The 26,128-nt window shown below is 34.7% G+C and overlaps 1 protein-coding gene and 2 pseudogenes across 1 annotated transcript; 1 reads left to right on the top strand and 2 right to left on the bottom strand.

Annotated features, from left to right (window-relative positions):
- Positions 1-702: 702 nt before the first annotated feature.
- LOC143546331 (protein S40-4 pseudogene) lies at positions 703-1,477 on the bottom strand (annotated as a pseudogene).
- Positions 1,478-11,431: 9,954 nt separating this feature from the next.
- LOC143546354 (large ribosomal subunit protein uL11 pseudogene) lies at positions 11,432-12,126 on the top strand (annotated as a pseudogene).
- A 3,799-nt stretch (positions 12,127-15,925) lies between these two features.
- Positions 15,926-23,896, bottom strand: LOC143546338 (uncharacterized). The gene is made up of 8 exons (XM_077038028.1): positions 23,798-23,896; positions 21,124-21,600; positions 19,543-19,705; positions 18,696-18,996; positions 18,539-18,623; positions 17,847-17,937; positions 17,701-17,780; positions 15,926-16,279 (listed from the first exon to the last, which is right to left on the bottom strand). Exons 1-8 carry the CDS (start codon positions 23,894-23,896, stop codon positions 16,016-16,018), a joined length of 1,560 nt encoding a protein of 519 aa, XP_076894143.1. The 3' UTR covers positions 15,926-16,015.
- Positions 23,897-26,128: the final 2,232 nt, after the last annotated feature.

Raw genomic sequence — 26,128 nt, 5'->3', positions numbered from 1 at the left:
AGATTGTTTAAAATTTCAAATTGGTCTAGCGATAGTCTAGTTTCATTACGTGAGGATGTTAAGCATTTTGTTATGGGTTGAGCCGGTGAGCTTTTTAGTTGTGGGTTTTCTTTTGGATTGGTAGATGGGACGGGTCTCCCCATTTTGTTCTTCGGTGAACAATTTGTCTTTATGATCCCGGGTGTTTGGTTCTTTAATGTTTTAAAAAAAAAAGAAAAATAAAAGGCAACGCGTTTGTTATCAAAAATATCAACCCCACCAATTCATTTCCAAACAATTTCTCGATGCTTCGCTGTTCAACTTTAGGCGCTTGTGTCCAATTATTCAAAGATTCAGCCATTCATTCATCAACTCTAAAAAGTAGAACCAAAAGTAGAACGAACAGTGAATGAATTAGGAAAGGCATATTATTCATACACCATATTTTATATGAATACCATATGCGTCTATACGGCTCGTATAAGGGTTATACGAGCCATATATGTGTAATTTTTTTGTTTCCTTTTGTGATGAAGAGTGTCAGGTGTTTGAAGCATATACGACTCGTATAGGAACTATACAACCCATATAGACCAGAAAAGCTACCATCCGTACATTAGTTAGTCATTTGAGATCTATACGACTCGTATAACCCATATACAAACCGTATAGAGTTTTTAACACACTCTGAGAGTGATGTTTGAATAAACGACCCTTATGAAATCATAACAACAAAATTTATTTCTCTTCATTTCCACTCAAAATTCCAAAATTACATTAACCAAAAAACTCGAAACTATAAAAACCAAAAAGTGTAACAAAAAAAAACTGTTTAATTAGTAACCAAAACAAAACTCTGCCTCAATTGTTGTTTAATGTTTATAGTGTACACTAATCTAATTCAACAAAACTGGTTAATTAATAATAATTAATAATGATAATAATAATAATATTATTATTATTATTAATCCTGGAACCCGGTTTTGGCCCAAATAGCATTCCTAACCCTATGCAAATCTCTTCCTTTCAAAGTCCGCCCAATTCCTTCATGTACCGAAAACGACGTCGCAATCTGCCTCGCCACAAACTCATGCGGAGGAATCCGGTCACCAACGCCGTCGTCAATCTCATCGGAATCCTCATACCTCCTCCGGTTCTGACCGTAGTCTTCCTTCAGTATCTTTGACCAGTCCGGTACGTTGACCGGCAACGACGACGCCATTCGATTAATTGCCTCCGGTGATGGTTTGTTAGAGATCCGGTGAGTCGGAACGGGTTTTCGGAGGTCCGGCGACGGCGTGGTGACGTTCCAGATGTCGGATTCGTCTAGCTCGAACATGGAGTCTGGTGGTACGAGTGGAGATTGTATATCGCCGGAAAGGTAGCGGTAGTTTGATCTCCGGTAGTAGGGTTTCGGTGCCGCCATTAAAGCTGGGCTCCGGTGGAATTTGTTATGTGTGATTTGGGGTTTTTGTGATCGGTTTTGGTCTGCTTTTATAAGCTTTTGTAAATGCTTTATGTGGATAAGGTTTTATTTTAAACTTACGTTATTTTCTATTTCTATTTCTATTAGTATATAATTATACAAGTTACAACATACAACACTATGGGTGTTTATTTATTCGGGTTTTTTTTTTATAATGGGCCAAACGACAACGACTTCTAAAATATACTATACTAGGTTATATGCTCGTGTGAGTTAGAAAAATGTCTTTTCGTAAACATATTAATAAAAATATATAATAAAATGTGTAAATTTATAAAAATCAATTCACATATAACCATAAAGTTCAATAATAAATATATTGTGTTAAGAAATATAGATTCTAGTTTTCATTTACTAATTTCTAAACATCTTATTATAGAGAGTATGATGTTTGTATTTAAATATTTTTCGCATTGAATAATCCATTTTGACCTTTGAATCGGGTGACAAAAAAGTTTCAAAGATATTATCATTTACAAAATTACATCGTAATTAGTATGATTAACAATTTGAAAAATATTTAACTTTGTAAGGGAAATGGGTGACTCATTGAAGGAAGACTGTGATATTTGTGAGATCCAATTCGATCCTGAGGGCATCTGGGTTTTACCAGCAGTGGAACTTCTGGCAGGTGGGTTTCCTTGAATTGGAGATAACATGGAGGACCTTAGGGCTCCGTATGGGTGGGTTAGACCAATTGACGGTGACGTTTCGCCATTGGGTCACCCTGTACAGAGTACCTAGGCATACTATGTTTGTTAGCCGTTCAAAATAAAATATTTGAAAAAAAATACATTTATTTAATGGTTATGTATTCGGGTAGTGGCATGACTCTACGTAAGGCATAGTTAGTTTGACGTTTGAGGATGACACCAAATCGTTTCGAAGGGAAACCAATTAGCTCGTAAAATTTCTTGCCTGCTTATTAGGAGAAACACCGGCAATAGCAAGGTTTAAACCCAGGCCTCCCCATATTCGATTTTGGTTTAAACCAAATATATAATTTACTTCAATTGTAAATGATTAAATTGGTTTGAAATCGACCATGAGAAAATTGACACCTTAAAATAAATATATATGCCACTCTTTTTCTTCCACGTACTTTCATCCACTAGGGTCTAGGAGTACTTTTTATTGTGTTTGAAACCGATTAAACTGAACTATAATATAAACTCGAATTCCGGTTCACTTTTAAACCGAGACTGAATTTGTAATTCAGTTTTCAGTTTCAGAAAATTTGAATATAGTTTCAAACTAAAAAAATCATCGAATAAAGCGAATAACAAACAATTATTGTTTAACTTTATCATTCTGTACAAATACAACAGCTATACCTAGTATAAATGTTGTAAAAGAGAGAAATTATTTGTTTTATTCGGTCGATATCGAATTTGAATTTGGTTTCGGACGAAAAATTAGTTAGCTTATAATGGATTTGGTCGATATTAGATAAATTTAACATGATTGGCTTTAATTACCGGTTTTCTTAGAAGAGACTTGTGTACACATGTTCGGTTCATTTCAAAACATTGCCAAATAATAGTAAGTTAATAACACATTTACTATATGTAAGGTTATTGTTGGTTACACTCAATGAGAAACTATGGTCCTTGTTTGATAGGTGCCAAGATGACGACATGTGTCTGGTTAAGATTGCGACATGTGGTGAATCAGATGTACGCAAACTTGGTGTATACAAATAAGCCACGTGAAGTGGAGCCCACTGGATTTATCGCGTTCTGGTTCTGACAGCTGTCATCTCAGATGGGACATAATGACAACATCTCATGAATGATTCAAAATATCACTTGGTGAGATTTTAAACTGGTTTGAGTATATCGCATAATTATAGGATATTGACTTGGGAGTTGGGACTTACTTTAATGGCATTTTAGACCGTGGGGTTCTTAATGAGAGTATAGTTGAATGTTGAATGAGAATACATGCTTTACTTGTGACTAAACTTATTATTTTTATTCGAGTTTAGTTATGAATGAATATATGACTTATTTTGACTTTTCTTAATATATAGTATCTTAGAGAATTTTATAAACTAAATTCATATTAAGCAATGTTGTAAAAGTAGGTCTATAAAACTCAGTACTTTCTGAATACATTACTCGCTACAAGGTATTTTATCAATGAGAGTTTCTTAAACTCCCGCTTAGTTACTAAAAAGCGGTCAAATGTGATCAACCTCAGCAGAATCACATTTAGTCGGTCAAATTCGGTCGATTTTGACTTAAAAAATAAAACATAATTTATATTTTTACAATATTAAAAGAGGCATATAATTTCTTTCAGTTAATGATTAGTAAATTTTAGAACAATTTATTATTTAAAAATGTATCTCTCTTATTTATATTGATATTCATTTATTTTGTTATTAATATTATTATACTTATCATATTTGACATATATATATATAATATACAAAAAATAATTTTCTTTATATTTATCATTTCCGAGTACTTTTTGAGTACTCACCGAGTACACCCAACTTGCCAGTCGGCTGCCTAGGGTATGCCTAGTGACTTTTGAAACCTTAATATTAAGTGATATATTTGTGTAAAATAGTATATGGACGGTCAATATAATAACTATAGGGAATGTTTTTATGGTAATTTAAAATTAAGATTGTAGTTAATATATTTTTAAAAAGGTTATGTTATTTGTTATAAAATTTTTTATCACATAGTAACGGTAACAATAATTAGGAGACGATATGTATATGGCGGATTGGCGGGTGACACAAGAATCTCAGTGGAGTATGTTGTATGTTGGATGTGTAGGATATCACCATATATATAACACACATGTTATATTTCTTGCGAAATATGACTAGGCTGGTTTAGAGAAATCACAAGTGAATGCCACTTACAATAACAACAAGCCCATATCTGTTACATAGTATATGTGGTTGTGAGAAGGTGTCTGAGAAAACAATGATGTTATCAATCTCATGTTTGTATTTTTAATGGTCCTCAAATTAGGTTCAATATTAATAATGAACATGATAGAGGTGTTACATTTGGTAGAGCAAGTAAGGTAATCATGGTTGTGGATTGTTAAACCTATGAAATTATAACTTATAGTTGCTAGGCATCGTTGTTGAAACTTGAAAAGACGTCTTTCGATTATTGCAAATATGCCGTTTGTGCTTTTTACGTCATCTTTGGTCGCTCGTGCTTTGTTTTGTCGACCACCAAATGGTCTAAATCCTAAAGTTTTGATAGATTTACTCAAAGAACGAGTAATAGTGGATAATAAGGGGACCATTTGTGGTGTGATAAAATAATGGGAATAATTAGTGGTGGTGGGGTGCGGTGTGAGGGACGGGTTAGAGACTTATATACTTTACTATCTATTGTTTTATGAAAAACATGAGTAAGATAGTCATTTTTAATCAACTTAGTGGACAAATTTAACGTTTATCATCGATATTAAGATTCAAACACGTGACAAACGTTTAGAACAAAATTTGTAAATTCTCAAACGTTAAACCGTAATTAACTATGATATTTATTGCTTTATATAAATGTAAAGTAGAGCCTCTTCGTGTCTTCTTGCCACACTTATGTAATAACCATAAATCATATAAACAGTAGAATAACAAGATAGCTATGGGAATTTTATCATTAGACGTTTTAAGTATGTGTTGTATTTATCAATCAAAGTATTATGAAAAAGACCGCTTTTGAAGTAAATTAGTGTTTTAAGTCGTATGTCTTTTTTATATATTTTATTCTCATGGTGTATGTGAACCATAAATAGATAAAGCATATACCCAATATATATGTTATCCAACATTTCCGAACTTCTATTTCTATCAAGATAATGTTCAAAAAGTATTTGATAAGAACATACGGTTTTGTGAATATGATCGGTTTTAATTAATAACCCAATAAACCAAACCCGCAAATTATGTATGATCTTAAGAGTTTTTATGGTTTTTACAACCATTGCTATAAAAATCCACCAAGCTACACTTATTATATCATACAACATGGTTTTGAATAACTTTTTTTTTATTATTAAAATAAGAATGGAGTACCGTGCCAACTTTTTTTCAAAATCAGATGATACATTCAATGGATATAACTTTTAAAGTTACTACTTAAATTGTATTTTTTTTTATACCACCACCATGAACATAACTTCACAAATATACTACTAGTATGAAACATATCAAGATATCTTACTACTTGTCCATATGTGACTATTGAAATCTATATATGCTATATATTAATTTAAACAAATGCTTCAAGACCACACAAATAAACGAGACAACGTAGATATTTTTATTGATTCTTTTTTATGTCCTACAACTTTTTTATATATCATCAATAAAGTTGTGTATGTTGCATGTTCATGATAAGTATATACAAAATGTCAAATTCCTATACGTGCTATTGCGGGTGCTTGTTATTATGAGAGTGCTTGATATATAACTAATTCAAAATAGTAAATTGTACCATGTAAACATAATATTTTTCTCCAAATTGTTGAGCATTTAGTCAAATAACAAAAAAATTATTGATTTTAAGTAAGACTAGTGAACTAGTTAAGTTAGATTTTTTATAACGAAACATTAATATATATCACCTCTAAAAGAAAAGAAAATATTTTTTCCCTCCTTAAGATTCCTCGCAAGAGGCCCATATGGAAACTCAATCATGATTCATTTAATAAAATCAAAATAAATCCTTTTTTATTTAATTGTCCACAGAAAATGCGTGTAGACATTTTTTTTCTCATTGTTCTAAACTTTCACTCATTGGTCTAAAACGTGAGGTTTACTTACTAAACCTTCTAATTTGTTTGAATTTTGAAAAATCTTAAATTTATTAAGATTATTATTATTATTATTAGTTAACACCAAAGTTATTTATCAAGCAATGAAGATATTGTAGTTGAAATCTAAACAATAATGTTTCCACTACACCAACGTTATTATTGTTATTATTTTTACATTTTAGTTAACACCAACGTTATTGAATGAGAATTGTGAGTTATTTTACCATTAGACCATTTTTTACGAAACTCTCAAATACTAACTGGACCGTCACGTAGGGGTGTGCATGTGATGGTTTGGGACGGTTTTGGACCAAACCCATAACCATAACCGATATGTCGGTTAATGAATAACCATAACTGATTCGTTATGGCGGTTTTGGTTAATCAACTTTGAAGGTTATAGTGAGTCGGTTATGGGGTGTTTAAAACCAAAACAACGTAATTGGGCCTAAAAGTTTGGTAACATTAAAAAACACTACATTACATAATCTAATGAAATATATAATTCATAATATCGATAGCAAATATTCAAAAGAAATGGCAATATATAATCTAACAATGAAATTCAAGTGTATTCGATAACAAACATTGAACCGAAAATATCAAAACTCAAAATAGCATAACTCGACAACATGTTTGGTGAAAGTTAATCCCAAACGTATTGTTAGTTAAATTAATGGGTCGGTTCGTTTATGGGGGTTTGGAATTAACTTTTACCAAAACTGACCCGTATTTTGCGGTATTCAAAAATTCATAAACCGATCTATCGGTTATGTCGGTTATCGGTTAAAATTGGTTCAGTTATGGCGGTTTGGTTCGGTTAACGGTTATGATGGTTATGTTGCTCACCCCTACTGTCACGTGTTGCTAAATGCTCAAGTGTAAAGAGTTTTGACTACTCATAGTGTAAGCATATGCTCCATCATGATCTTGGTCGTTTTCATATGTAGTTTTAAGAAGAAATGTATACATTCACTTTTATTGATGTCTTTACTATAAAGAAATAGCCATGTTTACTCCTTTTTTTCCTTCTTTTTGGCCATTTCTCTCTTGAAATTTATTAGTGAGATTAGATATGGATGATGAGATGTGAATCCTTTTATGCTTTATTATAAAATCTAAAATGTCTTGCATTTTATTAAATTTTTGATCAAATGGTAACATGGGAAAAAGTTGCACTAAATAGGTTTAGTTTAGTAATGTGAGTGTGTACCTTTTAGCCCTCAATATGATGCTTCATAAGTGCAAACGTCTTTTGTTTTAACTTATCTTTATATTATCTTTCTCAAAAGCCTTTATTGTTTAATGCATTGGATCGCATTTATTGTGTGTTACTATGTTAGATTAATTTACGAGTATTTCGCAAATTGGAATTCGAAAAAAATATTAATTTTAAAAGTTTGTTTAAGAGAGTACTTTCAATTATAATTAAGAGCATTTCCAGCCCGTCCCGCGTCTCCATTTATATGATTACACTACAAAACACTATATTTCTATTTTATGTTTAATTAAATAATATTTTTATACCTTTATTATTACAGTTTTCTTTATTCTATACTCACAACTAATTCAACAAATATTAAAAAATAAATACGGGCACACAAAGTTTTCCTAAATTTACAAAAATCACACATTTATCTTTCCACTCTATAATTTACATTTACAACCACTCACAACTCCATCCTATAATTACAAAATCTCTTTACATAATTTTAAGAAATGAGTTGGCAATGCTCTTAGAGTTGTTCTAGCCTAGTGTCCCTGATTGTTTTATTTTAATAAAAGTTTGTTAAAGAAAAAAAATATGAAAAGTAACTAGCAATTGCTCAAGACGTGGAGAAAACAAAATAAAAGGTGGCCACTTTAATGATTGTATTTCAATCATAGAAGTTAAAAAAAACACTAACCAATTAAAAACTTATACTTGTTATAAATGATTATAAATGCCGACATCTCATTATGAAATTATAGTTTTATCTACCACTTGATATATATACTTGTATATATATGTTCTTTTGTATTTAGGATATAAATAATGTTCTGATTATGATCTTACGGTTTCACCTATACCACTTAGTGTATATATATTTGTATATGTTCATTTGTATTTGGATACGAATATAATAAAGTTTCCTCTCTACTTTACTACACTTATAAAAAGTAATTTATTACAAATTCTAGAAGAGGAACTTTAAAAAGTTCGGAAGTATATTCTTTTTACGGTTTCGATCATCTTTCTGAAATTAAAGTTAGGTATAATGATTCCACCAAATGTCACTTGTTATTTTATGTGATTTGCATCCTTTTATTTAATATAATAATAACATAATATAGTTATGGAAATATGTCCTCCAGTCGAAGAGATTCATATCTTTTTTTTGAACGACTAACAAAATTTAATTTTATTAATAAAAATTCTAGCAAGGAGCTAGAACACCACCAAGTATAGCCATCGTACACCAGACCCGGCATTTACAACAAAGGCTTACCACCTAAAAAAAAGTTACAAAAACTTAAGAATATTTGATATGTTTAATTGTAGGCAATCCAAAAATCCAACCTCGCAAAATTACTAGTTTTTAACGTCTTTGAGCGATCAATACATAATATAAAATTTTAAATTATGTGTCTTTTTCGTTTTTCTTTGTCATTGTAACTTGCAAGTGGAGGCTTCCTTTTAAATTATGCGGGTACTTGAAAGTGAAGATCAGCTAAGTTTCTTTCAAGGCCTAAAAATAAAATTGACCCTTCCTTCACGTCTAGCCTTATATGTTATTGTTGGCATTGAATATTTCACATGTATCAAACTTTTTTTTAAACCTTTTCAATAGTGGGTATTTGTTTGATCCAAAATTAGAATTCAAATCATCATGTTATGCAATGATTATTTTCAAATCAGTTGTAAATGTTTGTGAATTATACTTTAAGGGTGCTATTACACATGTTTGATGATTCACATATCATCCTCTAGTGTTATTCATGCTTATATGTTGTTGACTAGGCTAGTTGTCTAGATGATCGTTAATGACCACATGATATTGTGTATTTATTATGTATTTATTTGGACCCGATCTTGTTGGTTGGGGACTTATATGACACAACATACACTGATACACATGCTTGATTGAGTACTAAGGCAGAGCGTCGTGTTTTTGTTCGCACTATTGCTAAGCTTAAAAAGATTACATGTGCTCTTCGCCTATTCATGAATTACATATTCCTCTTAAGATTCCACTGACTTTGTCGAGTGACAAGATTGGAGCTGCCTTCGTAGAAGTCAATCTCGTGTTTTATCAACGTACAAAACACACTGATATTGACTTGCGCTATATACGAGACATGGTTATAGCTCAAAGCCTCAACTTTTGTTATGTGTCTGCTTATTTCAGTTTGTTGATTTGTTGGCATTTAGCTTAAGAGGGCTTATTAATGATGATGCAAATCCTTTTTGTTGACCTTGACTTACCTTCTCATGATTTTCTAAATGTTTCGATCGGTTTCTTTCTTATTTTACCCTATAAATAGTAACATAGACTCTTGATATGAAAAATATTACTAAATTATTAGTCTCTCGCCTTTAAACCTCATTAACTTAATATGAACAACAACAATATAAAAACAAACCGTTATATTTGACGAGCTTTCACATATAAGTTTGTTAACCATACGTAATAAATTGTATTTACGAAACACAAATATTTTGACTTTTTATAAAGATATTACATTGTTTTTAAACCATACACGTGGATCTAAAAGGCGCCCATTATAGCTTTTTTGCATCTTGACATTTTTGTAATAAAGTCACGACTCACGAGACTCACGATATGTCTTCCACTAGACCAAAAGCATAAAAAATTGCTTTTAAATTTTATTTACGTATTTAACAAAAACATATATCAAACTTAATGTGCGTGATATTACACGATCGATGTAATATCGATCAACTATTCTTGTAAGAGAGTATTTTAAATTCACTATCTATAATAACAAATTATTAATCATATCAAGCTTACGTTTTAATACATGCAGCCTCAAATATTACCCTTGACAAGTCTTATTCAAGTTAAATGAAATGCATATAAATTATAGAGAAAGAATTGTATCGACATATGACACTATTTTGCGAGAATTACATCAGAAGTCGGGTTTGCAATAACAGTTGCCCTAAACAAAATACCAACACGAACCTTGTTATAGCAAAATATAGTTCGTGTAACTTGCACCCAGAACACTAATATACATCCTAGAAAGATATACCAACAATTAAGTTGTCGTTGGAATGCCATGTAGTTTTCGTCAGTTCTAATACGTAAGATAAATATGAAGATGCTAGACGGATAAAGTGAGAATGGAGGCGGTTTATTAGGTTAGAGAGAGATGGGGTTAGATTCAAATACCTATCTTATCTTTTTTACTTAGAATCAAATTATTACTAACATGACACTTGTTTACAAATACTTAACTGTAATACATACCCCGTTTTTCTTATACACTTTCTCTTCAACTAAATCAACAAAACATTATATACTAACACCCGGTTTTCACAATTCTTGACATAATATTGCTTTAGAAAATAACGTGTCCTCACAAATATAAAGACTTAAGGGCTCTACAAAGCCCAATGAAACATTTAAGATAGAGGTGCATAAATCGGGTTTTTTCTAATACTCGGTTTCGGATATGACCAGGTATTCAAAAATTGTGGCATACTCATGTGGGGTTTGGGTTCATATATCATTTCTAAAAACCATACCATATATACACGGATTAGGGCCGGGTATAGAATCGAAATATTCTAAAACCGGGTACTTGAATACCCAATGTACTTTGGATTTTTAAGGAGCTGCATTTTTTGGGGTGTTTTAAGGTATGTTTTAGGTAATTTTGGGTATTGATAAGGTATTTGATAAAACCTGGTTTTGAGTATTGGAAAAACCTGGTTTCGGTTTTTGGGTATTACCGGGTATAAATCATGTCTGGTTCCAGGTACGAGTTTGAGTAAAAACCCGGGTAGAACGGGTTTGGGTTATTTTGCACCTCCAAATTTCAAGATTTCAAGTAATCAAGTGATGGGCCTTCTTACAAACAAGAAAAATCATAATGGGCTAAAAGCCCAGGGGCAAACCCGACAATCCACTCCACTTTTGTAAAACCCTAGCATAAGCTTCTTCATCTCTTCAATCTTTTCACAAACCAACCGCCTTCAGTAAACCCTATTTTCCAATAATAATCAACAATGCCGCCAAAGTTCGATCCATCACAGGTAGTCGAAGTGTACGTCCGAGTCACCGGAGGCGAAGTCGGTGCCGCGAGTTCACTCGCTCCCAAAATCGGTCCACTCGGTCTCTCACCAAAGAAGATCGGAGAAGACATCGCAAAGGAAACCGCCAAGGACTGGAAAGGCTTACGTGTCACCGTCAAGCTCACCGTCCAGAACCGTCAGGCTAAAGTCTCCGTCGTGCCGTCCGCCGCCGCGTTGGTTATTAAAGCGTTGAAGGAGCCCGAGCGTGATAGGAAGAAGGTGAAGAATATTAAGCATAGTGGTAATATCTCGCTTGATGACGTCATTGAGATTGCTAAGGTGATGAGAGGTAGGTCTATGGCTAAGGAGTTGCAGGGGACGGTTAAGGAGATATTGGGAACGTGTGTTTCGGTTGGGTGTACGGTTGATGGAAAGGATCCGAAGGATTTGCAGCAGGAGATTGCTGATGGTGATGTTGAGGTTCCGACCGATTGATCGAATCGATCGGTTGAGTAAGTTTTATTTTATATAGGTTTTGAGTTTCGGGATTGTTTTGTGTTTGGAGATGTTTGGTTAAGTTACTCGGTTTAATCGCTTTGAATTATGATTTGATTTTTGAATATTTTGATGCTTTGAATGCGGTTTAGTCGATTGAGTTGCTGTTGTGATTTAAGTTTAGTTGATTAGTTAGATTACTGAACGATAAGCGGTTTAGAAACTATAACATTTGCTTTAAGTTTAGACCACTTTTAACGTGAGGTGTTTGAATGTGGAGGAAAGAGGACGAGCGGAATATGTGAGAACATATTTCTACATTTGTAAGAGATTATGGAACTTTCCACGTCCATGAAAATTTGGGTTATAGGTGTGGAGTAGGTTGTGCAAAATGCAATCGTGGACAGTGGGAAGGAATTGGAGAATTGCCTAACATGAAAAATTGACTAAATTAGTAGTTTAGATTAGACGATTCTCCAGTTCCGCTCCTTTTGTCGACGGTTATATTTGCGTCCTGCACTACATCCACACCTCCAACTTTTAAGGATGTGGGTAGTTTCCTCTTCTTTTACGCAACTCGTAGTATGCAAATGTTATCACACATAAGCTAAATCCATCTATAAACGTTTCTAGCTAGGTTAGATGTTTTTTCTCTACGTTTAGCCAGGTTAGACGCTTTTTCACACAACTGGTCAACGCTTAAGTAATTATGCATTTCTTTTTTCTAAACAGTTAATAACTCCGCACATATTATGATCATTCTAGCTGCGAATGGTTATAAACCAAGATTACTAGGACTCAAACCTTACACAGTTACAGCTAGTGTTGAGTATGATTTAGTTACAGTCTAAAATTTGTAGTAGTTGAAGATGCTAGTGCACTTGAGGCACAAGAAAAGAGCTAGCTATGGACAAGAGACATAGTATTGAGATGAAAATTTATGAATTGGGCATTTTAATTGATACTTCATTTTTCTTTGCTTTTCTGGTTCTGTTGTTTATCTCAACTGTTAACAGGCTCTCTCATTCTATCTTTTCGAAACAAAATTCAGCCTTTTGCGTCTAGGTGTGCCAGAACTCATACTTGTTTATTAAAAACCTGGAATTTGCATAAAGTCATCTGAATTTGTTTTTTTGACTATTTAGATAATAGTTAAGGTTTTTAGATTTTTATAAGGGATTGTTTTCGTTGTGCACAGTTTGATTTGTTTGGTTGTTGGAAACGATTGTTCAATTAAGTCAGGTAAAATGTTACAACTAGGTGGTTTCCCCAGTGTGTAGTAGCGAGAAACCTGTATAAAAAGTTTATATACTGAAATATTGGCTTTAGTTGAACAAGAATCTTGTATGTTATATGGAAAATGTTAAAACAATTCTATTAAATTCATGTTAGTGTCGATGTTAAAAGAATTGCGATATACGACAATGTTAGAACAATTTCATTTCTTTAGTCTTGTGATGCAAACATTTGATAATGCATCTTCTTTTGTCCACGTCAATATACATTGCATCTTCTGTATGATACAAGAGCCTTGTTTATTATTATACATTTTGGATGCTAAAAAGGTATGCACCCATTATAATTGACATTATACACCCAAACCAAAATAATGTATATTGTCGTTTGTTTGAGTTGTATTACAAAATAAATAAAAACAGGTAGGGATACATTGTATTGACAACTAAAATTAAGCGAAGATAAATTCTCTCGACTAATACTTTTATTCATTATATAATACAATACAATGTTGAGGTATCAAGTATTACATAGCATCATTTTTGCATTATAGGTCAGATCTGTCTTCTTTAAACCCGACCCAGTCTTTAGTTCTTTACACCTCTGAGTAGACGTGCACAAATCGGGTTCACCTTGAAAACCCGAACCGGTTCGGAACCGGTTTTTTTCAAACCGGGTAGAAAATGACACCGGTTCCAGTCAGGAACCGGTTCGGTTCCCAACCCGAACCGATGCCCAGAAATGCAAACTTTTAGGAACCGGGTAGGGTTGGAACTGGAACCGGTTTTTACGTAAAAACCGGTTCCACCGGTTTTTTTTGAAATTTAAATATTATAGCCGTTAGGAACCGGTTCCAACGGCTATATAGCCGTTTTTGACCGTTGGAACCGGTTTTTTAACTACAAATAGGTTATTTTCTTACTATAAATAGCAAGGTTTGTTTGTGTACTTGTTAAACCACTTTCAAAACTATAAAACACACTCCAAACCACAATTAACCTTAAACCGACAACAAATGGCAACTAATGATGACGTTGTTATGGTGATCGAAACAACAAGATGCCCCGATGTTTGGGTTCATTACGATTTGTGTCTCATGACCGACTCACATGAGTTGGCACGTTGCAAATATTGCTCGAAGTTTCTTAAAGCAGAGTCCAACTCGGCATTACGAAAACATACGAATAAGTATTGTCGAGAGAAAAGAAGTTTGGAAGCTAAAAAAACGGAAGTGGGAGAGTCGTCCGGCTCTACAACCCAAAAATAAGTATTCCCGGATTAAAACGACGGACTTTGTTTTTTATGTTTTAGTTGTTATGTTTAGTATTGTTTAGGTTTTAATAATGTTTGTAACAGTTATTTTTTAAATAAATAAAATGTTCGTCATTAAAAAAGTAACAAAAATTAATCATGAGTAACAAAAGTAATTATAATAAAACAAATCAAAACTAAATATTAGTTGAACAAGTTACAAATAATTTTACCAAAACAAATAATTTCAACTCTTCTTCGTCTTCATTCTCGTCTTCACCCTCGTCTTCGTTATCGGAAGAAACCCCGTCCTCCGCCTCCTCATCATGAATATTACCGTTAGAACCGGTTCCAACGGATCTATTGTCTCAAAAACCGGTTCCAACGGCTATATTACCGTTGGAACCGGTTCCAACGGCTAATTGGTGTCTAAAAAACCGGTTCCAACGGCTATATTACCGTTGGAACCGGTTCCAACGGCTAGTTTGACTTTTGTTTGACCCTTCAAAAAAAACCCGTCGGAACCGGTTTTTCCAGGTACGAACCGAACCGGTTCCAATTAAGAACCGGGTAGGAACCGGGTTGGAACTGATACTGACATACAAATAGGAGAACCGGGTACGATTTTCGGGTACAAAAATACCCAAACCGGGTATTGTACCAACCGGGTTGGAACTGGAACCGGTTCCGGTTCGGTTCCACCAGTTAGGTTCCGGAACCGGTTTTTTTGTGCACGTCTACCTCTGAGTTGGGTTCAATCCCAAGCAATGGGGAAAGGTAGAGAGAGATGTAACATTTGCCGTTCAGAAAAATAAATAAATAAACAAAAAATGACCGTAATTTGATGATAAAGTTTGGGCACTGATCATTGAAAGGAGTCGGTCAAATTCATAACACCCAATACAAGCTAAGTGCTAGACGCAAATGCGACCATTTGTTTGTGTCAAAATTAGACATGCTCCCGGATTATAATAAGTTGAGAATGTTGAACAACACCACTCACATGAGTAGCACGCCCACGCGTCACAAACTAACCATGTATAATAGTTAATCTCATGATTTTAAACCCCTTCAATATGTTTGGATCATTATCATGAATAAACCCACAAATGCATATCTCCTCTTGAATGTATTTAATGATGAAAACGGTCACAACACGAGTTCATGTCACATATGTATTAAACTTTATCAGTTGAATGTATGCGATACCCAAATGAAATGTGAGCCACCAAGCACATGAGTGCTGCTTCACGTACGCCATGACTTTCTAGCTCGAACCAATTGGAATAAAGTCTAATATGCGAGTTAAAGCAGATACATACTATAAATTCATGCATCTCAAGTCGATGCATTCGTTATTCTTACTTTGATTCGAACGAGTATATATAACAAACACAATAGATTAAATTTTGATGAAACTTTTTGATGTTTTCCATCAATATACAAATCTAAATGAATTTTGGCACTACATTCTCATCTCAACAAAAGCTGCAGGATCATCACATTATCATGATACCTTGATATCAAACTTACCTACTTCTCTCAGCTTCTGTATCTTCAGTTTCAGTCCTCTGTAGAGGAACATCAAAAGACGGCGAGGATGCAGTTTGGGCCCGTCTTGGTGGCGGTCGTAAAACAATCTGGGAATTCATTTGCTGATCTGACAAGTCACTGTCAGGCCACCATCGTCGTTTTAATCTAATAATCTCAACAATAATGGAGCTACCGCACATTGCAACCCCACACCCTGCAAATGTTGCTAGAAGAATCGACAAAACGGGCTGCACGTGAACCTGAAAACGCCATTTAAAAGACTGTTATACAGTTAGGGGTGGAAATATTCGACACAGCCCGAAACACGACACGAAAATAATCAGGTTTTGGGTTGACCTGTTTAACTAAACGTTTTGTGTTTGGGTTGGCTTGTTTACTTAAACGGGTCGTGTTCAGGTTGACATTTTTAACCTGTTTATTTAAATGGGTTGACCCGTCAACATGTTTAGTTAACGGGTGGCAATTTTTGATACAACCCGAACACGTCACGAAAATAATCAGGTTTTGGTTTGCGTGTTTAACCCATTTAAAAACGGTTCGGAATTGGGTTGATCTGTTTAATTATAAGGGTCGTGTTTGGTTGATGTTCTTAATTAAACGGGTCGTGTTCGGGTTCACATGTTTAGCTAAGCAGGCCATGTTCAAGTTGACCTATTTAATTAAATGGGCAGTTTTAAGGTTGACTTATTTAATTAAAAGGGGCGTGTTCAGGTTGACTTGTTTAATTTAACTAGTCATGTTCGGGTTGACTTGTTTAGTCAAACAAGTCGTCCCGCTAACCCGTTCATGACCCATTTAACCAATGTTTTACAACCCACCAACCCGATTAACATATTTTAAAGCTTGATTATTACCCGCCAACCTGTTTGATACGTTTAAAAAAAATGGGTTCAGGTTACACAATATTAAGTTTGTGCGGGTTAGGGTGCATGTAATTTACACGAACAAAAATATGGTGTGTTTGGGTTAAATATTTAACACACCAACCTGACATGATTGACACCACTAATTAAAGACTTAAAGTATTACACAATGAGGCTGAGGGTAGTGGGGGGGTGAAGGGCTGGGCGTGATCCAGGTGGCTCGCGAACACCACTACCCCCTGTTGCGTGGACGTGGGCGCGACGGCCGGGGCGAGCCGGACCGCGGGGCTCAAAAGAGCCGTTGGGCATTGGGTGGATAAAAAGAGCCGTTGAGAGATATATATATATATATATATAGATAGATAGAAAGAAGAGAGGGTGGACGGTGGTTGTAATGGTCGTCGGTTTCGAGCTACTGGCCGGAACTTGGTTTTTGGGGGTTGTCGGTGTTTGGTATGGTGTTTGGTGGTCGTCAGTTCCAAGCTATTGGCGGTGTGGTGTCCGGTGGTGGTTTTGGGGTGTAGAGAGAGAAAGAACAGGGGGTGGAGGTGTGGTTTGGAGATGGAGGAAGAAGTTGTGTTTTTATTTTATTTAGTATTTTTGTGTTAAAAAAAAAAATTCATTCTAAGCCCCGGATCACCTGGACCACTACAACCTCTGGGGCTTGATCACGAGCCACATCATCGCCTACATGTCGTAAATGTATTGGTTCACTTGGGGCTTGATCAAGCCCCACTACCCTTAGTCTGAGTGTGTTTTCATGTGAAAGAAATGGATGAACTTTATAGGTTGCTTACCACAGAGTAAAAAATATGCGCGAATATAACAACAAACGCGAACTGAATTGATGCATATAGCCACACAAATCTTCTTCCCACTGTAAAGATATCAGAATCTTATTAAAAATATGTACTAGAGTGAATACTAAAGATTGACTCCTTACCCATGGTTGAAGAGGTCATGGATGAAAGAAGGCCCAAAACACACGAAAATGGAAGAGAGAGCGCGATTGCACTCGTACCCATGTTCCCAACCTTCATACAAAATGTGATTTTGTTAAGATTTTAAATTGACTATAATGCATCCGGCTTGGATCAACTTGTTTATCTTAATGAGTTGAAATGCTGAGTTTGGTTTCGGCTTGTCAAAAGCTCGTCACAAGCTAAAGTCAGCTCGTTATCTTAGTGAGCTCGTTTATCAAATAAAAACCTCTAAGATACTTAAAAACTTGTGAAAACTACTTGTTAAAACGATAACATTTTTGATTTTTTTTCTTTTTTATAAAAGTTATCGATCTTTGCAAAATCAAAAGAAATAAAAATATATTTTTAGCTTAAAAAAGTGCAAATATAGCACGTAATCTACATATATTTACCTCGTATGAGATACATATATGTAACTTTGCGAGCTACATGTAATGTACTTTCACAAGTTAAAGGTGGTTTCCGTTGGAACCCTTCCTCATAATCAAACAAAATCTCTTAATGTGGAAAATTCTCATTTGGCTATGTAAAAGTAAGCCCAAATGTAAGCGAGCCACAAGCCAAGCCAACCCTGCCTCAGGCTCGGCTCGGCTCATTTACACACCGAGCGAGCTTTTTGAACACACGCAGTCGGTTTTCTTAAGAGTCTTACCAGAAGCTGCTCAATGAAACAGAAGTAAGCCAACATGCTAACAATAACAAGAATCGGCACTTCTTGCCACACCCTATAAACATCACTGCCCAATTCAAAAAACCAAATTAAAAAAAAAGCGTAAATAGCGGCAATCCGAATAATATAACTAACTTACCCGTATCCGGTTACTTCCATTGGGCTAGATCTACTTGCACCAACACTTCGGTTTCTAACACAACTGTGTATCTTTAAAAGTGTAACGGGCAAGTTCTGCACGTCTTGATGACACACATCACATGTCTTGTTACCTTTGATACTAAACCATTTAACCGCACAGTCTTTATGTGCTAACGCGAGCTCCCCTTTGCAACTGCATTCCATTTTTAGAGTTTCACCGCCTTCGCATAATTCAACCATACATATCCTGCAGACAGCTTCTTCTTCGGGAATGTCTTCACCATCACCTTCTTTGGTATCTAAAGAATAATAGAAAGTTTTTCACAAAATAAAAATTAAATAAATTATGTTATATATGTAAATATGACTCAAAAAGTTCAAGATGTACTAATTATTTGATGGGAAAATCATCAAAAGAGGCATATTGAAGCTTTTTTTTTTTTTTTTTTTTTTTGTAGAAACTGGCAGACTTTTTGCGTTTTAAAAACAGAAATATTTAAAACCAACTAATCACGCAACGCCAAATAAGTACAACCAGCTAACAAGGCTAGTTTTAGGCTGCACAGTAAACCTTGAAAAGTACTACGAGCCCACAAAAACAACCAATCATATCAATGTACATGTAAAAGCTGGGTAAGTTTTAGCCAGTCTTTACACATGTATTGATTTAATCAGTTGTTATCACTTTTCAAGGTTAGCCACTTTAGTCGTCAGTGCTTATTTGGCGTTGCCTGATTGATAGGTTTTGGATGTGCCTAACTTCTATAGGGCTAAAAGTCAATGTCTATTTTTGCAAAAAGACAGGTCAAAATGTTGATATTCATGATTTTCCCTTATTTAATTACCCGTGTCATGAGTTGGAGAAGGGGTTGGTGTAACGGTATCCGGATCTTTAACTCGTGGAGTTGAAGGAATCACGCGGAAAAAGGAATCCATTCGCTTGATGCTTGTGTCTTCATTTAGGACCGGGACTGAAAGCGACCTGGCTATATGTCCTTGAACTTTAGTCTACAAATAAAACAGTTAAAATATTTTACACTTCTAGAATCATGGTTGGACGGGTTGGATGATGGGTTGAAACATGTTGGATTGGCCGGGTTAACCCGAAACACCTTTTACTTGTTTTAGTTACTTAGTAAACATTTAACATTTTAGTTACGACAATGGCCTTCGGGGGGCGATTGAGGACATCGTGGTTTGTGGTGGTCCCTTCTTTGGAGATTTTCAATGGAGGTTGGCATCACTTCCGACTCGTTTTGGAGGTTTGGGTTTATGTTCTGCTTCAGACGTTTCTACTTATGCGTTTGTGGCCTCGAGGGCGCAATCTTGGGAATTGCAAGACCACATTCTTCGAGGTTGTGGTATTGATGGGTTTGACTCCGATTATGGGAGTACGATAGATCGGTTGCACATTTCACTTCCCGATTTTGACATTAGCGGTTTCTCTAATAAAGACACCGCCCCCCCAAAGCCCAACATGCTTTGGCGAGTGCCCTTTATAGTGGAATCATCAAGAGTTTGGAAATGAAGTTTGATTTATCCCCTCGTCAGAAAGCGGTGTTTGAGTGTCTTTGGGCTCCTCGGGCTCAAGATTTCTTAAGTGTTCTCCCTATTGAAGGATTGGGCCAACATATGTCGGCTTTGGAGTACCGGGCCATCCTGAAGTATCGGTTAATGATCCCTTTGTTTCCGGTAGATGAGCCGTGCCCAGTTTGCCGTAAGGTTTGTTTGGATTCTTTTGGCGAGCATGCAGTTCACTGCAAAGAGTTGCCTGGGTTTAAGTACAGGCATGATTTGGTGAGGGATGTTCTATGCGATGTTCTTAAACGAGCCGGAATTTCGGCTAAAAAGGAAGCCCCCGTAAACTTTCTTACGGATCCTCAAGAAGGAAGATCTACATTACGACCGGCCTATATTCTTGTTTTTGGGTGGGTAGGGGGAAAACACGCTTGTGTCGACCTCACAGGAGTGTCCCCTCTTGTTGGGATTAGGGACACTGGATTTGTAGCAGGCCAGGCTGCATTGAAGGCGGCATCGGGCAAGGTTGCTAAACACGAGAGAGCTTGTTTGGAGAATCAACACGTGTTTATCTCCTTCGCCTTTGACACTTTTGGTTTCTTAGCTCCGGATGCCGTGGACCTTTTGAATAGGGTTCAGAAAGTTGTGTATAGTAACGAATCAGCCCATAAGAATCAAAACTTTGTTTTTAGTCGGATTGGGTTTGCTATCCAAAAGGGGGTTGCGGCGCAGCTTGTTGCCCGCTTACCTGCCACTTCATTGTAAATCGTTTGGATGTTTCTATGAAGTCACTAATAAATCGATGATTAATTGAAAGAAAAAAAAAATTACTCAAAACAAATATTATTGTGTCTGAAACCGAAACCAACCCATGCAGCCTCCTTATTAGTCTATAACATATTACATACCTCGAAATTAAGTGAACCACCCGAGTTTCCAAGTACAGATTCTTGATCCGATTGTGCAATGGGAGTAACCGGCAAAGAAGATGTCCTTTGCGGGGCAAACATTTTAGTAAGTGACCATGATCTCGGGATCGAGGCTGCTGGGATCACATTACCATCATTCCTTTCGGTATCTGGAGTCGTATTCCTGTTCATAAATTTTGGCAGTAAACTTTTCTTTAAAGATTTGGTTCTTGATGAACAACTAGCAGAAGCTGCTGCATTTGCAGTCATCAACGGCGGGCTTTGGTTTAGATTAAAGTTTACTCTTCTAGGAGTTGGGGTCGGTGTTGAGGCGATCTTGATTTGAACGGACTCTTGAGATGAAGATGGTTGTGATGTTGATGTTCTTGATGGTATTTCAAGAAACAGGTTTTGTTTTTTCCAGTTTTTTGCATCTGATGGTTCTGTTATAAGGACAGTGGATATTTCTTGTTCAGCCTGAAAAATATGAAGATAAATAATGTGAATATTGATACAAGAAAGTGTTGAAATGATGGGAGTGTGTGCCATTGTGTTATGAACTTATGATCATGATCATGTGTTATTGTGTTTGAATATAATGAGAGTGGCTCAGATAAACTAATGTTTAGGGGTTGTTTAAGTGTAAATCTTTGAATAGTAAGAATGTATTTTAATACTCGAAAACCTTAACTCGAGGGGTGTGCATGAAACCAAGATATCTTATCCGTAACCAATATAACCAACATAACCAAACCCAACCCAAAACCGATGGTTGAGTTTTATGTTTTTTCCAAAAACCAAATTTATGGTTCGGTTTCGGTTTTGTATGTAAAAAAAATTGAAAAGACCGAACTGAAACGTAAAAACTAAATCGGCTTTTACAATCAAACCTAACCCTTAAGAACCGAAAAAACCAACTTTTGTAATTGAATTTACGGGCTAAAATTAGTATTTTGATTTTAATGTTAAGTAATTTATAAAAAGAACAATAAATGGTGTATCCCAAATATTTTGTGGTCAAATCAATGTGTAATATTCAGTTACTGACTTACTCATAATTTAAAAAAAAGGACTTTCCGGCCCAATTTTGTTATTCGGTTTATATTTTATTCAAAGATTTCAACCCAAATGACAAAACTGAAAAAACCGGAACCAAAACGAACCCAGTGAGAAAACCACAACCTTAATCGAATGGTTTTCAAAAGCCCAAGAACTTACTATTTGGTTATTGATTCGGTTTGAGGTCAAAACAACCAATGCACACCCCTAATCAAATCTTTAAACAACAAAACACTATCTTGTACAGTTCATGACTATGATTATTCCATATCATGTAATCATTTTTAAAACGCAATATCAAACACCCCCTAAAGCTAACGACAAGGAATTCGTTACCTATAAAACTAATAAGAAACCCCACATGTAAAAACTAGTTTAAATTACAAAAAGTATACAACTTTTGGTTCTTTTTGAAGATTTGTTTGATATATAAATGCAATCCAAATCATTCTGCACTAACATGAGTAAAGAACTAAAGACCAAATATACCAAAATTTTCAAGTAACATAAAGTAATCACAAGGATCCATAAGTTAGATCAAAAGTAAGATTACTTTCTCAATGTAAAACAAGAATTAGCCTTTTGTAGTTGCTTTTAGTCCTTTTACTCCCATGTTTTAGGATCTTTTAACTAAAATTGTTGATAAAAAGCCGATTCCTAATATGCGCATACCAAACCGTTCACATATCTAGCACACATCAGTGAACCACCCTTGTTCGACCGAAAAAGGGCTAGGATTGTAACATCTTTTTGATCATTAAAAGTAATGATTTCACTTGCTTTAAAAGTGGAAATCATAAGTTGACATAATAACATGTATTGGTTTGGTATATGTTGCAAGTGAAGTGCCAACATCATGTATGTTGTTTGAAAGCAACTATCATGAGGATACAAGTCTTGAAACTTAAGTTGTAAACTTAATGATGGAAGTTAGTTATAAAGATTTCAAGATTTATAAAAAGTAAAGGAAATTTAAGAGAAAGAAAGTGTTTTTAGTCCAGAACAACTTTTAGTAAAAGCATCAATTTATTGTTCATGAGAAAATTCTTTTTAAAGAATCTGAAAAACTGAAAAAGTGACATGACCTAGAAAAGGCAACAAGTTCAAACACATGGCACTGAAATTAAAGATTGGACCTAACTTCATTGATCCTCCTAAAAATTTGAAACCATAATAAAAATAAGGTAAACATGTAGGAAAGATAAATTTTGTATTAGTTTTTATGGTCAAGACAAGGTAATTTTAATATTAATTCTTACGGTTTAACGTAAAATTATTGTTGATAAAGTAGTTGAAGCGGATTTTCTATTGTGACCCGTTTAAAAAGTTTTAATTCTTTATGCAAACTTTATCTTCAAATCACCATTTATTTATTTTCAAAAACAAATATCATCTTTGGGCAAAATACAACGAAAATAATGTACAATAGCATCATTTCAATCCTCATATAGCATCCAAATAACCATATTATGAGCACAAATTTTGACATACCAACATGACAAAAACTTAAAAAGATTATAACTTTAGCAATATATATATATCTAGATTATGCATGATTTAGTGATTTGCATAATAAAAAGAAACTAAAATCAATAAGGAAGACAGTGAAACCAGCCTTGTGAATAGGTATGACAACTTCTTGACTATGTGATGAACTTGAATCATCATGGGCTTCAACCACAACCATGGTCTTGTTATTATCTTCAGATTTCATGATGGTTTGTGATAAAGTTTTGATTTTTATTGGACACCCAGAATCTGAAAGTAAATATGTTGAAGAAAATTGGTTAAAGAAGAGAGAGAGAGAGAGACAGAAAGAAAAGAAGAAGAGTCTTTAATGGCATGAAATCACAGAGATGATGTGTTGGTGTCATTTAAATCCCACAAATAATAATAATAATAACAGAGGCATGGGGCTACTTCAATACTCACATCCTTCTATGTTATGGCTTTCTTGACACAAGTCAACATCAAACACTTCCAAAAATATACATATATTTATTTTTTATATATAAAAAGAAAAGAAATTGTGTCCATCACCAAAATTTTGACAATGATGTCACAATAGCTTAGTTGAGAATTCTGTTGAAGTTACTTGCTTTTACCTAACCAAAAGTTGAAATTGGACTTCTTTGCTCCTGAATAAAGATGTGTAGAGTAAGCAAGTTCACTTTATAAGTTTATATAATAATGGTTAGTGATCCAATTATTATTCTTATTTACTCTCAAGTTAAGAAACTAGAACAAACACAATTATGTATGATTGACTTAAATAAATAAACTACAATTCACATAAGAATTTTGTTAGAGATTAAAGTCAATCTGTAAAGTCAATATGTTCAGGGGCTGTTTTGTCATTTCTCAGGAGATTAGATAGTTTGGGTCTCATTTGTTAAATGGATGATTCTTCAGGGGGGTAAAAGTGTAACTTTCTGAGTTGATTAGTTAATAACTGATTAACTAACAAATTGGGGGTTAGGGTTTTCAGTTCGTTCAATTACTTTTCTTGTGTACTGTAATACATTCGTATACTCCTTTTGTAATCATTTGGTTAATTGATCCGTAATAGTAATCGTTTGATTTTGTAAATTGATTGTACCATTTCTTCGTGTTTTACAACAATTGGTATCAGAGCCTGGTGTGGCTCGAGTTGAAGAATTTGTTTGTTCGATCAGAGAAAGACGAAATTGAAGATCAAGATGGTATTTACAAAGTTCGAATTAGAGAAATTCGATGGCAAGAATGATTTCTCGTTATGGAGAGTGAAGATGAGAGCCCTGCTCGTTCATCAGGGGATCTCCGACGCATTATTGGGTGAGCCTAACATGCCGGAGGGGTTGTCAGACAAAGAAAAGAAGGATATTCTAGAGAAGGCACATAATGCGATTATTCTGAGTCTAGGTGATCGTGTTCTCTGGGAGGTTTCCAAAGAGTTGACGGCGGCCGGAGTTTGGTTAAAACTTGAAACTCTGTATATGACCAATTCACTGGAAAATCGGTTATATCTAAAGAAGAGGTTGTATACTTTTCAAATGGGGTCTGGAAAGTCACTAGAAGAACATACAGATGAGTTTAACAAGTTAGTGTTGGATCTTGAAAATATAGAGGTCGAATTAGAAGATGAAGATCAGGCAATCATTTTCTTATCATCACTTCCACCTTCGTTTGAGAATTTTGTGGATACTATGATGTATGCCTGGGAAACTCTAACTATGGAAGAGGTGTTAGCCACTTTAAATTCAAGAGAATTAAAGAAAAGAAGTGATCCTAAGGAAGAAGGTGGAGATGGGTTAATGGTAAGAGGAAGAACTGATTAAAGAAATTTTTCTAAGTCAAAAGGTACAAGATCTAAGTCTAAAGTTAAAAGAAAATGTTATGTGTGCAATTCCGAGAAACATCTAAAAAGAGATTGTCCAGAGTTAAAGAAAAAGAAAGGTGAAGATACAAGCTGTTCTAAATATCAGAATGTAAAAGATGGGGCATCTGATGGATATGAAAGTGCAGATGTTATGAATGTCTCAAGTAGTAATGATAAAGAAGGATGGATTCTTGATTATGGGTGTTCTTTTCATATGACACTAGTCAAGTCCTTTTTAAAGATCTTAGATGTGAGAATCTTGGAGAGGTCAAACTTGGAGATGATAGATCATGCAAGATAGCTGGTATTGGTTCTATTTCTTTTATAATGAACAATGGAAGTGAATTAGATGTGGTGATGTAAGGTACATTCCTAGCTTTACTAGGAGTCTAATGTCTTTAGAAACCTTTGAAAAATCAGGTTATCAAATAAGTCTTAAAGATGGCAAAGCCAAAGTGATTAAGGGTAGTTTGGTAATTCTGACATGAACCAGGAAGGGAAATAATACCTATGTGCTAGATGGGAAAGTTCTTCAAGGGACTGCATCAGTTGTAGTCTCTAAGATTGATAGTGCATTATTATGGCATA

The sequence above is a fragment of the Bidens hawaiensis genome, unplaced genomic scaffold (genome assembly GCF_021521415.1).
Source record: "Bidens hawaiensis isolate Kalapana, Puna unplaced genomic scaffold, B.hawaiensis_p1.1 tig00014334_1, whole genome shotgun sequence".
Taxonomy (NCBI): domain Eukaryota; kingdom Viridiplantae; phylum Streptophyta; class Magnoliopsida; order Asterales; family Asteraceae; genus Bidens; species Bidens hawaiensis.
This window is presented reverse-complemented; position numbering and strand designations above follow the sequence as displayed.

Excerpts from the sequence above, each read along its gene's own strand:
- LOC143546338 (XM_077038028.1), bottom strand. The coding sequence starts at position 23,896 with ATGAAATCTGAAGATAATAACAAGACCATGGTTGTGGTTGAAGCCCAT. Across the intron at positions 19,706-21,123 it reads GTGGTTCACTTAATTTCGAG|ACTAAAGTTCAAGGACATAT; the intron begins GTATGTAATATG and ends TTTTATTTGTAG. Across the intron at positions 17,938-18,538 it reads GTTTCATTGAGCAGCTTCTG|GTTGGGAACATGGGTACGAG; the intron begins GTAAGACTCTTA and ends TTTTGTATGAAG.